Source organism: Macrobrachium nipponense, chromosome 30 (assembly GCF_015104395.2).
Source record: "Macrobrachium nipponense isolate FS-2020 chromosome 30, ASM1510439v2, whole genome shotgun sequence".
Taxonomy (NCBI): domain Eukaryota; kingdom Metazoa; phylum Arthropoda; class Malacostraca; order Decapoda; family Palaemonidae; genus Macrobrachium; species Macrobrachium nipponense.
The window spans coordinates 25,655,850-25,670,537 of record NC_087218.1 but is presented as its reverse complement, the minus strand read 5'-3'; the positions used below and the strand labels follow the sequence as shown (position 1 = coordinate 25,670,537).

Sequence of the window (14,688 nt, the reverse complement as noted above, 5' to 3'; positions counted from 1 at the left end):
AAGCACAAGCAATTGCTAGGTTTTATTCATAGGAAATAAAGCAATGGTTGATAATTTCTAAGCATTAGTTTGAACTAAAGTATCAGCTGTAAGCATTTGCTGCCAGCAAAAGCAGCTGCTTTATTTTATTCATTGGAAGTGAGAAAAAAAATGCGGTAAAATCCAAGCAAAAGCATTTGCTTAACGTTTTATTCATCAGCCACAATTGCTAGAATGTCATTAGCTAAGATGCAAATTGAAAGGCGAGTATGCATCTGCGCCTGTTGGTTGTGAAGAGTCCGGAAGTCCATACCAGTCCATATTCCGTTCAAAACTTTACCTCAGGGACCTATATTGGCAAAAAGCTTATCTGAACCAGCCGTCAGTCTTATGCGGTCCCAAAGAATTAAGAAAAGTTGTTCTTTTTGAAGTATAAGAATGGTGATATTAAGCATAAAAATTCTCTCTGGTTTAGGGATGTATACTTGAAAGTGAGATTGGACTATCGGCTTTACATACTGTAATTCAGACTTCCAGATACAATTTTGACGTTAATGTGATTACATTTGGGATTTGCCATGACGGGTCCAGATTTGAAGGGTGATATCAAATAAAATTCGAGCAATATCAACATGGTGTGTGTGTTTAATAAGTACGTAGAGAGTTTTACAAACGAAAACGTATATTTGTCATGTTTAAATGCGCTGACCTGCTAAATATCTCTCGGAGTCTGACGATAACTTCAGGGAAATGGGCCTTCAAGGTGGTTAATCAGTAGGAATCGGAGAGTCGTGATATTTATTATGTTGACGAAATCCTGTGTGCACGGAAGCATTGTGACCGACAGATATCGGATTGCGTAGACTTAACGGAACAGGAAAGAGGCTTTACGTGGAATAAGCTTCTGAGGGGAATGATAGAGCACAGGGAATAAGATTCTGAGGGGAATGATAACGTACACCAAGTTGTTATGTAAACTCGTTTTGGCTTGGTTTTGTAGTTTCCGAGTCGCTGATAGTTTTTCTATCGTCAATAATAACATTTCTAAAATGCTGCCTCGTTCAAGTACGGATAATTTTGTTGTCGTTTTTTGGAACTGAAGATGACAATAAGGAATATATTTTGCCGAAGTTTCGTCGGTAAAGGCAAAATGTTAAATTGAAACTAATGCGGGTTTGATACATTTCTTTTTGTGTGTTCGTTTCTGACGGAAATATTTTAGTAACAGATTCTTGTCGTATTTACTTTTATATAAATGAAACGAAATATTTTTCTTAACAAACCTCACTGATAGACTCTTTCAAATGAACACCATGTTCTTTGGAAGCCTGAATTTCAGGATAAATGGTCCCTGTGGCCTGGTTCTATAGTTCCATATGAAAGGGGGTTTATCCTCTCGAATAATAATAATAATAATAATAATAATAATAATATAATAATAATAATAATAATAATAATATTATTATTATTATTATTATTGAATTATTAATCATTATTATTATTTTATTATATTTATCTTATTTTATTATTAGTTATTAGTTATTAGTATTATTAGTATTATTATTATTGATTATTATTATTATGTTTTGTTGTTGTTGTTGTTGTTGTTGTTGTTGTTGTTGCTCTATCACAGTCCTCTTATTCGACTGGGTGGTATTGATAGTGTGGGGTTCCGGGTTGCATCCTGCCTCCTTAGGAGTCCATCACTTTTCTTACTATGTGCGCCGTTTCTAGGATCACACACTTCTGCTTGAGTCCTGGAGCTTCAGCCTCTAGCTTTTCCAGATTCCTTTTCAGGGATCTTGGGATCTGGGGTGGCCTAGTGTTCCTATGATTATGGGTACAATTTCCACTGGCATATCCAATATCCTTATTTCTATTTCAGGTCTTGATACTTATCCATTTTTTCCCTTTCTTTCTCTTCATCTCTGGTGTCCCATGGTATTGCGACATCAATGAGTGATACTTTCTTCTTGATTTTGTCAATCAACGTCACGTCTGGTCTATTTGCACGTATCACCCTATCTGTTCTGATACCATAGTCCCAGATGATCTTTGCCTGATCGTTTTCTATCACTCCTTCAGGTTGGTGCTCGTACCACTTATTACTGCAAGGTAGCTGGTGTTTCTTGCACAAGCTCCAGTGGAGGGCTTTTGCTACTGAATCATGCCTCTTTTTGTACTGGTTCTGTGCAAGTGCCGGACATTCGCTTGCTATGTGGTTTATGGTTTCATTTTTCGTATTGCACTTCCTACATATGGGAGAGATCTTATTTCCATCTATCGTTCTTTGGACATATCTGGTTCTTAGGGCCTGATCTTGTGCCGCTGTTATCATTCCTTCAGTTTTTTTCTTGAGCTCTCCCCTCAGTAGCCATTGCCACGTGTCATCGCTGGCTAGTTCTTTAGTCTGTCTCATGTTTTGTCCGTGCATTGGTTTATTATGCCATTCCTCTGTTCTGCTTGTCTTTCTCCTGTCTGTATATTTCTGGCGCCGTGGCAGAGTCGGTCAGGCCGTCAATTGACGGGTTAAGCAACATTGGGGAAGGTCAGTCATTGGATGGGTGACCGCTCTCCTCGGTGTTGATTCCTTGGGAAAGGATCTTTACCATAATTTCCTCAGTCTACTCAGCTGTAAATGAGTACCTATTCCTGATGGGGTAGGGGCCGGCTATGGGTTAAATAGCAAAACTCAGCAATGATGGAAAGAAATGAATGATTAAACGACAACGACGTAAATGGAACCTCCGGCAACAGAGGAGCTTCGTCCGGCAGCCAATTATTATTATTATTATTATTATTATTATTATTATTATTATTATTATTATTATTATTATTATTATTATTAACCAAACAATAACTTCTTTCAGTTTTCTTCTGAAGATTGAAAAAGAAACCCACATCATCACAGTGTATAACGTGTTTACATATAAGTTGAGTAAAATAAAATGTAAATACTTATAAGTAAACACGTTATACACAGTGATTTTGTGGGTTTCTTTTCCATTATTATTATTATTGAATTCGTCTGCAATCTAATTTTTCAGGATATTAGTGTGCAATTCATTCAAGAAAATGACATGATTAGTACATATTTGCATCTTTTAGTTGTTTACGATTGTTTCATTGGTTTTGCCTATAGTATGTGCTGAATACATCTTTGTTTCTGTTGTTTGAAGACTTTTCATGGAATATCTAAATCAAATGAATAGTGTCATGCGTTAAGTAAGTCAGTTTTCGTTACGGAAAGTGTTCATTTGGATGTAAGATTATCCAGTTCAGTTGTTACAAATTTGGCAGACCTTTGAAGTTCTTCACGCTATAGATGAGTTTTGTATTGTCGTTGTTTTGGTACCCTTGAAGTTTTACGGCTGTGGCTAAGTCTAATGTCTTCAATGGCATGTTTTATCTTTTAACGCATTCAATGGTGCAAGGACATTTTATCTATAGAATACTTATTACTATCCATGTCTGGATAAAATCTTGTAATATAAATGGTGCTACAGTCTGTAAGGTCATTATTTTTCAGTAGCTCAAGGATGTGAAATGTTTTCATTAATCCCACTTCGATCTTCGCAGGCAGCGCAAATCCTCCCTTACAGAGACAAGCTCCACATCAGGAGAAGAAGACAGGAGGTGCTGTGCGTAATCCCCCCATCAGCAAGAACCTTATGCAGAACAGCGGTAGACAGCAGGGTGATGGACAAAGTGCAGCAGCAGCTGCTGCTGCAGTGTCTTCTGCAGCTGGCTCTCCTCCTCGATCAATCTTGAAGGGTCCTGTTATTGCTGGAAGAGCAGGCCCACCAAAAAATCAGGGTAACTTTCATTAGTTTGCTGGGATTATTCCTCCTGTTTTAGCGAGAGAGAGAGAGAGAGAGAGAGAGAGAGAGAGAGAGAGAGAGAGAGAGAGAGAGAGAGAGAGAGAGACTTCTATTGATTGGTTATTTTTTTCAATAACGAAATTTAAGATTGCCTGTTTTTCTGAGTTAATAAAATTTAAAATTAGAAAAAATGATTAGTTTAGCGGATTGTGAAATGAACGCAGAGTTGCTTACTCGACGAAATCACGAATTATTCATCATGATAATTCAGTGGTAAAATCTTCCATTTCAATAAAAGTTAACTTTCACTAATAAGCAATTGCCCCGTCATTATAGACGATGATGAAGTGATGTCGCATTCCTTTCTGTAAGAGCGTGAGGGTAGTTCCAATTGATTTATTGATGGGGTGGCAGCATATCTGAGATGTCCGAGAGGTCTTCAGTAGTGGCAGAGCAAACCATGGTGGCTCTTGGTGAAAGTGAAAGCTCCTTGAAATTGGTTGGGAACATGGATGGAAGACAAGGTAGTGCATGACTGTGAAATTTGTAAATCTAAAACTTTCAAGTCACACTAATTATAACCAATACTCACTCTAATCTGTCAAAGCATAACTTGATTAAGATAGAATGAATAGATTCTAGAGCAAGTTTTATTAATTTTTTTTTAGTTTTTGATGAGGACTTCTCAGGTTAGAGAGAAAATTTATGAAAATGTCTTTTTTAAGTGTATAGATTAATGTGTGTCATTTGTATGAATTGTTTAGTAACTCCCATGTTATATGTTATGGTACATGAGAATTTTTATGATTAGTAAATCATAAAAATAACATTAATGAATATTCAGTGACTAGCAAAAAAAAAAAAAAAAAAAGGAAAAATGAGAAGGAAAATCTTACACTTTAGGAATGTATTGCAAGTACCACATTCACACATTTCATGTGTGTTTAAAAATACTGGCAAGTAGAAAAATTACTTTTCCAACTTGTTATTAAAATTTGTATTTTCCAGGTGTTGATAGATTGGCTATAACACAAACCAAAGAGTCGAAAAATATCCGCTTTGAGTTTGAAACGGAGGGAATGGAATTTCATTCATCTGAAGAAGATTTTGAAGAAGAATTGGATGAAGAAGAATTGGAAGAAGAGGAGGAATATGAAGATGAAGAGGAAGAGTATGACAGTGAGGCAGAAGACCCTGTAAGTATGGATTGAATGGATTTTTTTTTTTTACAATACTTAACTGTTCATATCCTCTGTAATAGTAAGACCTTGGGAAGATTTAGTTTCAAACAATGTTTTTTTGAATACCAAATAGGGTTTTCTTGTTTTTTATACTTCAGGAAGAAGAAGCTATGCTGGTGGCCAGCGGTTATGTTGATGACGACAGTGAATTAGGGGGTTTGGTTCTTAATGATGCCTCAGATCTATTGCCCTCTGGTGCTGGTCAACAAGGAAAAGCACCAAAGATATCCAAAATCAATCCTGTGAAACCAGAGGATCATAAACCTAAACCAACCACTCCAGTAAAGCCAAAGGATATCCCTACAGATGGCTTGAAGAAGCAAAATGAAAATACTTTAGGTCAAAATCAGATGATAGATAAGGCACCTGTGAGGCCAAAATCGGCTGTGAATCCACAACCAACTGGTAAACAACAGGTCAACCAAACACCTCAAGTCATAACAAACAAAGGGGATGCTGATAAAAGGAGTACAGAAGTCAGAGTGCCAGAAGAAAGAAAGCTGGAGTTGGAAGGGACTCCCAAGAACAGGAAAGTCAATCCCCTTGATCGTGTGGTTGCCAAACTGGGTGGGAAGACAGACAAAAATAATCAGGTTAAGGCAGACGCTGCACCTGCAGCTCCAACAGTAATGAAAAATCTTGAAGTTAATTTAACAGAACTCATGAAACAAGACTTAAGTGAGGTAGGTGTTATCTGCATTGTCAGCTGGGATTTATGGGAAGGTAAACATATTAAATACTGCTGTATTCACAAAATATTTCACTAGTTACACAAAAAAAGTATTTTGTATTTGCTGAAAGGCTGTCGGAGTAGTGATGTAATAGAAAGAGCAGAATTATTTGTCTGGCCCAGAGCCCGTATGTGCGTCCTGTTTTCAAAGGAAAGCAGACTTACTACTTTAGTTGAGATCTCTAATTAACTTGACTCTTCTGTGTGTAGCTTTGTCAGTACAGTAGTGCAAATCATGCCTAATTATGATATGCTCTTATCCTCCTCATTATCACTAAGGAGCCCATTTTTAGCACTCAAAACCTTGTTGATTGTTAGAGAGAAAGTTTTGGTAGATTTGGGATATATCTATACCATTAAGAACCCTTATCCTTTTAATCTCGGGCAACTATGCAGATTTAATAATTGGTTACCTAATAATTTTCTGGACGGTAATGTCCTTTTTCATAGACATTCTTGTATGAGTAAATTTGAATTGATCTACATAGTCTCCAATGCTTGGATCACATGCTCTACACCTTTTCATTAATGAATTATTTCATCATCCCATGAAAGGATGTTCTAGAATTAACCAATTTTTCTCTCCTTGCTTTATCTATATGCAGATGAGTAGTACTAGTTTTCCAGAACCAAGTCTATCCTTTGATATGTTTGCTTTGTTACATTTGGGCAATCTCTGACCCTCAAGGACAAAAGCTGGTGTACAAATTCTTCTATGGAAGTTTTTATGTGGAGACTATACCTACTTGCCATGTTTTGCTTGATGTGGAGAATGGTTTCAGTTCATTCAATTCTGGTGTTAAACTTTTCAAGATACAAAATTTCCATTTATGAGGAAAGTATTATTGTCACTAGAAAATTTTTGTTTGAAGCTCACATGGATGTGGTCAGCGTACAGGTTTGACATGAGCCATGAACTTCCTCACATCCTTTCCTTAGAGGAACCTCTTGTCATGAATTTAAAAAATCCACAGGAACCTTTGCAACATACTCTTTGGAAATTACTTGGCCAGCTTTTGTGTGTATTTATTATATTATAGTATGTTATATGTTCAGTATTACATAATTTGTATCAAAGTTAAATAAAAAAATCTTCATACAGAGGCTGGAACCCTGCTGTTGGAGAAACTTATACGTACATATGCTTGTATAAACAGATTGAGTTTCCCTTCCTGTTTGACATTTGTCTTTTGACTGACCCATTCTTTGAAATGGTAGGCAAATTTCCATGTCTGATGGGTGAAATGAGGAAACATACTTTTTAGCTTTGATTCACTGTATGTCATTTCAATAATTTATGCATCAATTCTTTCTGAGTTGTGATTTCTTTGTTTGTGACTTTGAAAGTGGCAGTGTTAGTAGGATCAGTCACTTCATTAGTCACAGGGAACTAATGTAAAAAGTTTTTACTAAACAGTAATGACATGATCATTGACCCTCAACTGTCCAAATTCATGGTGATAATTATTCTCTAGTAAATAGGTGAGGGCTCTTTTTGTTTTAAGAACCCTCTTTCCATCTTTGATTTACCACTTCTCTGTCTTTGAATGATAGTTACCTCCATTCTTGTGCATTGCATGATCGTATTGATTGTATTATAATTGAAACAGCAAAAATGTTGTAAACTATTTAATACCTCATAATGTGGTTGTTTCATTTAGTAGAAAATTGGTTACTTAATTTTTTCAACTTAGCTATAATGAGATACATTCAATAGAAGATGGAAGGCTAAATAGATATACCATTATAGGTACATCATGTTGTATACAGTGATAATGATTGATCTCTAATATGTATTTCATTACAAATAGATCAGAATTGAAAATTTGAAGGGTAACACTATTAACATTAACTGAAATTATTAAAAAATTTAAAAATAGATTATAAATAGAATTTATTCTTCAAAGGATGAAGAAAGTTTGGAGAATGAAAAGTCATCACCTATAGACTATCCCACCTCAGATCTACATGATCAGCAGAGTAAGGTAAACACAATGTATGGTAAGCTGCAGGCTGTAGAGTAGAATAGATTGCCTCAGATAATGGAATAAGTCAGTATACACAACAACAAAAACCTGAGTAACAAGTTAAAAACTATCCGGCAGCAAATATTTCTGTGACTTACATCAGTCGAGCAACCTCATAAAGGGGTTAAGAAATTGGTGTCAAGACTGGATGTAATACATGAATGCATGGTTAACATTTATGTACATAATCCCATTTGCTTTCTTTGACGTTTGCCTTAGTGTACTTTTATTTTGCTCAAATTCATCATGATACTCTTCTTATGTAATGAATAGTTGCATACTTATCAAGCAATTATGTAGCAATGCTGTTACACACATTGGTTTGCCAGTTCATTTTGAAAGTAGCTCCCAAGTGATATAAACCATACACCTATTAATAAAAGATCAACAATCTAGTAGGTAATTGTCTTGAAGTAAAAAAAAAAAAAAAGTACAAATGTCTACTGGTAATAAAGCTAACTAATTTAACTCATATGAATGAAGAAAAGATGAATATACCCTTTTTATTGATTGTTGACCAAGTTTCTCGGTTCACAAATGTTGTACTGTAATACCTCGGGTTACGAATTTAATCCGTTCCGGAACCCGCTTCGTAACCTAAATGGATTTTCCCATAAGAATGTTATAAAAAGCAAATAATGCGTTCCACCCTCCCATAAATGACCATTTCATTTCATATTTTTCCATTTATTTTTGTTGACTAAGGTTGAAAATTCGTGTAGGAATTACATGAAATTATAAAATTGAAGAATAAAATTAAATATAAACACTAAATTTAATATGCAAGTACAGTAAAACCTGAACTTTACCTTAGGAGAGTGTGGCTGCAGACTTGATGGAGACGGGAGGAGGGGAAGGAGGAGGAGGAGAGGGTTAGGGCTTGGGGGGGAAATCTCCCTCCATGAACACTTCTCAAAGACTTTTTGGTTCTTTCTCTCGAGAGCATCGTTCACTACTATCACTGCTACTAATAACCTCACTAATCTTATGCTTACGCAACACTGTGTCGTCTTTCACAATTTTGACAAAATATTTTTCTATGGAGGCTTGCTTTTGCCTGTTCTTTTAAATTTTATAGAAATGACTCACCCCATTATTGATCAACAAATTTGTTGCATGCCCTAACAAAGCCTTATTCGGGTAATTTTTCTCAATAAAACTTAACAATTTCCCAGTGCTCTCACTTACGGAATCTCCTGCCTGCTGCTTCTCGTTTATCCAAACCATAAGCAAATTTTCTACATCGTCTAGAATATGAGGCCATTGTTTCGTCAATACTGTGACACCTTTCGATACTTTACTGTCTTTGATTTCTTTTTTTCTTCAAATAATGCAGATCGTTGATTGTGACTGCTTGTAGAATGCTGCAATGTCTTTCACGCGCTCGCCTTTATCATGTATTTAGATAATTTCCTTCTTCATTTCGACCATAATCATTTTCTTTCTCTTGCTTTCCTTCGTGCTGCTTGCCTTCGTCATCTTGGGAGCCATTGTCTTTAGTATTTGAGTAATAATAACGTATAAGCACTATCACGGAAACACAACATGTGTGCAAATCACTAAGCAAATTTGAGAGAGTATCACGGACAAATGCGTTCAATCTTACCGCCACCGAGAGAGTGAAAGGGTTATGGGGGAAAAGGGACGCGTGGGAGGAAGTCATGTGACCCTCGTTAAGCTTTGGCCAAGAAAAATGCGTTCGCAGATCCCATGCTCATCTGATATAAACAATGCAAGCGGCCCACGAGGGAAATTCGCACATTCGTATTCTGAGCGAAATTTGGATTCTTGGATGAGGGCGTCACTGTAAGTTAAAAAATTCGTATACTAATCGGTTCGTAACCCGAGGTATTACTGTATATTGTTATTGAGCCTTGATTTGAATATACTTGCACCTAAATGTTAAAACTGTAGTTAGAATACAATACATGTAAAACAAATTTTTTTATTTGACTTGAATTGAGTGTTACTACTGCAGTTTTTTATATCTTTTATTTTATTCAAGGAAATGAAAAAGTTACGGGAGGAAGAGGAAAAGAGACTGCGTACTGAGCTAGAGCAAAGTGTGAAACTTCTTCAAAATCAGCTTAATAAAGAGTATGAAGGTCAACGGGACAAGCTCAGGTTAGTTTTACCTTAGACCATGAGGATGAAGCATTTACAAAGTTATCTGCTATAAAATTAAGCATTGTATTCAAACAACATCTTTCATGTATTCAACTCTTCATATTCCTCCTTGCAATTTAGCTCTTATCCCATCCTTGATTCTAATATTTTTTCCTTTTTATATTCAATTGTATGACAATTCAGAAAATTCCAAGTGTTGGGCTTACAAACTCTTAAATTGACTGTTACTGTGTAACTTTAATCAAGTTTTAATTTATATCAGGTAGTCAAGAGTTATTTTGTCCATTTCATTGTATTTTAAAGGATGTTTTGACAGTAATCTTTTGATGATTGTCTCACAAGCACTGATCTGTGCTGGAGCAGTCAGCAAGTATTGTATTGTACTGTTTTTTATAGAATCTAAAATGTTTAGTTAAGTGTTTCCATTTTTGGCCCCTTCTCAGGGTTTTAGTAGTGTAGTGAAGTGAGAAAGGAATTTTACAGCTTGAGCTAAACATTAATGTATCATTGTCATGTATTTGATTGGCAAAAGATGAGTTACCACTTACTCACACTAGATGCAAACTAGTATTCCTTTTACAGTCTTTTCATTTAAAATTTTTTTTCATTGGTTTTTTCAGTCTCATAGTACCTACTTCCCATTATGTTACTGAAATGTGTTACAGATGTAGAGTAATACATAGCTGTTGCATAAGAGTACTACATGCTTGACTCTTAGAGAATATGTACCACTCTTTTATCAATAATTGATTTTGCCTTATGGTTGAATGATTCAGTAAAAGAAATAGGTGATGTATATGTTCACAGTAAATGCTATGTATATATTTTTATATTTTTGGAAAAATCTTAACAGGAAAGAACATGAAAGTGCAGTTCAAAAGCTTCGTGACCAAGAAAAAGATAAACTTGAAGCTGCAAGGAAACAGATAATAAGCAAGAATGACGAGGAAATTAAGAAAGTTGAAGTTTCATTTGAGAAGGAACTTTCAGATAAGAGAAGGAATGTTATGAAGGATTTAGAAGAGAAGCACAATAAGGAGACAGAGAGCATGAAACTTGCGTTTGTGAAAGAAATGCAACAGATGAAAGAAAAGTTGCAAAGGGAACACGAAGAGGTAAGATTGATAATTGGAATTCTGGGAACTAATATATTGATTATAAATACAGGCAGTCCCTGTTTTCGGCGGGGGTTCCGTTCCTGGGGGTGTGCCGATAAGTGAAAACTGAAATTAACAGAAACTTAGTGATTTATGGCACCATAATGGCACGTATGGTGCTGATAACCGATTATCTGCGCTTATGGAGCTGATAACCAGAACTCGTCCTGTTATGGAGCCATAAATTGCAGATTTTATGGCGCTAGACAAGCCCCCATAAAACCAGATCGCTGATAACCGAGTCCGCTGATAACCGGGGACTGCCTGTAGTAAAAAAAGAAAGATTCAAATGAAAATAAATTTCAGAAATGTTTTAATGCTTTTTCTTTTTTAAGCATTTCTTGATCATCCCTTTACAATTGAAGTTTTGTATTTTTTTATTTTGTTCATGAAACTTACCTGTCAGATATATATATAGCTGTATTTTCTGAAGTCCGACAGAATTTCAAAAACTTCCAGCACACGCAGTGGTCGGCCAGGTGGTTAGTACCCATTTCCGCCGCTGGGAGGCGGGTATCAGGAACCATTCCCATTTTCTATTCATAATTTTTCTGTCGCCGGTGCTGGAAACCTGTTTTCAGTACCTCCGTCCTAGGATTTTGGAAACTTCATTGCCGCTAAGTATCCTAATTGTCTTTTGATTTATTTACTTGGATTTGTGGCTAGGCATACGCTATCTTAAATTGAATTGAATTTGATTCATTTTTGCATAAGATATCTGAATCTAGTTAGGCTAGTTTCAGAGGGTGTTGTCTGCAAAGATAGGGTGTGGCTACCAAAAGCTTCGGTAGATCCGCACTTGGTATGCACGAGGGGTATGGGTCTTGCTTCTTTGTTGAGATTTGTCATGTAAGGAGTGTGAGACTTTGTCTAATTCCGTAAGGAAGAGGTATGATTCGTATGTACGCAATTAATCAGTAAACAAAAGTCAGGGTAGTGAACCTGCTAACCTTCCTGTAGACTTTATTTTGCCTAACCCTGTAGTATGGCCTACGGGCTATGAATAGTATGTCTGCGAGAGGTGCTCGCTCTCCTTCATTGTTGTGAAGAGTGCTACTTCTGTAATTGTTACTCCTAACCCTGTAGTGTTGCCTTCGGGCCCTATAACAGTGTCTGTAGAGGGTATTGCCCTTTCTCTGATACTCTATCGATTCGTAACTTAGAATCGAAAGTGCTTGCTTTAGAGAGCAAAAGTGTAGTGGCTAAGTGCAGTGACAGTGCCCCTTGTGTAGTGGAGGGTGCGTCAGATCGGCCTTATTTCGCCTCTAGGCCGGGACCTCTGCTTGACTCCTAGGAAAACAGGGAGAGAGCATGTCGAAAGCCGAAGGAGGGTTACGAGGAACCCCCACCGATCTGACGTGCCTTCGGCAGACCTGAAGATACTCCCAGGCTGCCAAAGTGCGTGCACGTGCACGAATCCTGAAGAATTGCTTCTCGTCCTCCGAAGTGTCCTCCCCGCGCAGGGGTTGGAGCTTTTGGAAGGACTCGTGCCTCTAAATAGAAGCTTTATAGAAGAGGACGCTTCACGTCCTCTCTCTCTCTCTCTCGTTATGCGTTTCAGTGAGAAGTAAGAAGGCGAACGTCGCCTGAACACGTGTACGTCTTTCCACCGAGAAACGAAAAAGAAGTCATAGTAGCAGGACGCTTTTGAGAGCGGACGTCCGAGCTTTGTTACTGTGAGAATAAGAAGGTGTTTCCTCGCCCCTCGTATTCTCCACACCGATCAACCTTCTCCTGAGACTGCTTCGTGCAGTCGGATTTCTCTCCGAGATGTATCTCGCTCTTCCTGAAGGCAGTTTCTCTCGGCTTGTTTTGACGCCTGTCAGGAGCGTGACGCTTTTCTGCACGCTTCTTTTGACGCTCGGCTTGGACGGGACGCTCGGATGGACGCCAGGCGCGCGGTGGTGCATGCCAAGCGAGTACCAGTGGACGCCGAGCGCGCGCCAGTGGATGCCGAGCGCGTGCCAGTGGACGCCGAGCGCGCGCGCCAGTGGACGCCGAGCGTGCGCGCTAGTGGACACCGAGCGCACGCCAGCGCACGCCAGGTGTGTCGCCTGGCTGAACGTTTCTTTTGAACTCTTCAAGCTCTTGTTTACGATTTGGGCCTAAAGAATTTTTACCTCTACCTTCGGTGATACCTTCTACCTCACCTGCAAAGAATGTGAAGTAAGCAGTGCTTCGGAGGAAGCTTAAAGTGAACAGACAACTTCGTCTTCGAAACCCAGCAAGATCTCGTGTTTCGTGAATTCAAGAGGTCTCTTGTCAATTAATATTGCTTTTCGCAAAGGTGGATGGAGTTAAGGAAAGCTCAAGGGAAGATCTCGTTTGCTCTACCGCAGTCAAGACTTTGCGATAAGGCAGTTACGGGTTATGTAAAAGCTCGACGTCCTGCACGTCATGACGCTCGACAACGTTCGTAGGATTCTTGCAAAGGCACTCATCAAGAGGCGCTCTTCAGGAAAGCACAAGACAGGACTTCCTTTGCCATACTGCCAATAAATTTAGGTTGCAAGCTTTTCAGTCCATCTGAAGGGCTTTTCAGATGATAGATTTTGTTAGTTCCTAGTTCGGGACTACGCTGCCGAAGTTGAACATCTGGGTCCTACCTGCCGTAAGCCCAGTCTCTTAACAGGATTCTTGCCCCTTCCTCGATTGATACAGGAATCGGAAAATATTATGCTCGACTTCCTGTATTACGTTTTGTCAATTCAGTGACTTTCCCCCATTGACAATATACTATCGTTTTGTCAAGTAAGTGGGTATCCCCTCATTGACAAAATATCTCTTTGTCCCGTAAATGGGTTAGTTCGCATTGACAAACATCTCAATAACTTTATATTGCGTAAGCGGATAAGCTCTTTTTGACAAGATTCGGAAGAGCTCTCATTCATCAATCGCAGACTCGTACAAGTAATAGACTTGTAGGCTACGTCAATGAACGCTTATGTCCAATAACATAAGAAGCTTGAGCTGTCCGCTTCGATTCTCTAAGATTTGTTCATGAAACTTGCCTGTCAGATATATATGTAGCTGTATTTCCGAATTCAGCTATAGATATGTCTGCCAGGTAGGTATGAACAAACTTTATTGTATCATAACAATATCATATTTTGCCTTGCGTTATTTTACTACTGGTTGGTTCAAGTCATATACGCTTGCTGTAGTTACCTCTTCGGATGGCAACCGAGAGGTCTATTGTCTATTATTTTAAGGGCATTTAATCGTTACTCCCTGCAGCCTTCCAGGAGTTTCCGATTTATCTTTTACCGTTGTATGGTAGTGTTATGACGACACAAACGCATCTCTATATTTAGCGTTTTCTGTTTCGCTTAAATATACCAGCTTGAGAGTCTCTTTCTGCTCAAAAAATAACGGACCTATTTCTTCGTAGAATAGAGTAGCTGGCAACCCAGGCATAACGGTAAGAGACGACGAACGTAAGCTGCTGTCACTGTCCTCCAGTCTAACCGAGCCAGTACCAGCTCGTTTGCTGTCATGCGCGGTAGGTTACGTCTCTTCTCTCCTGCGGGATTGACTGACTAACCGTATCTCTGTGCTGGCGGTTACGTCTCTCTCTCCTGCGGGATTGACTGACTAACTGTATCT

The 14,688-nt window shown here is 38.1% G+C and overlaps 1 protein-coding gene across 2 annotated transcripts in view; it reads left to right on the top strand.

Moving 5' to 3' along the window:
• Nucleotides 1–14,688, top strand: part of LOC135202377 (centrosomal protein of 164 kDa-like) — an 87,824-nt gene that overhangs the window by 39,080 nt on the left and 34,056 nt on the right. Inside the window, exons 6-11 of one of the 2 annotated variants that reach the window (XM_064231740.1) lie at nt 3,559–3,795; nt 4,809–4,996; nt 5,140–5,724; nt 7,679–7,756; nt 9,804–9,922; nt 10,779–11,040. In XM_064231740.1, the coding sequence (XP_064087810.1) occupies nt 3,559–3,795; nt 4,809–4,996; nt 5,140–5,724; nt 7,679–7,756; nt 9,804–9,922; nt 10,779–11,040 (1,469 nt within the window). The remainder of the gene's footprint in view (nt 1–3,558; nt 3,796–4,808; nt 4,997–5,139; nt 5,725–7,678; nt 7,757–9,803; nt 9,923–10,778; nt 11,041–14,688) is intronic. The other variant, XM_064231741.1, reaches the window with a different exon arrangement.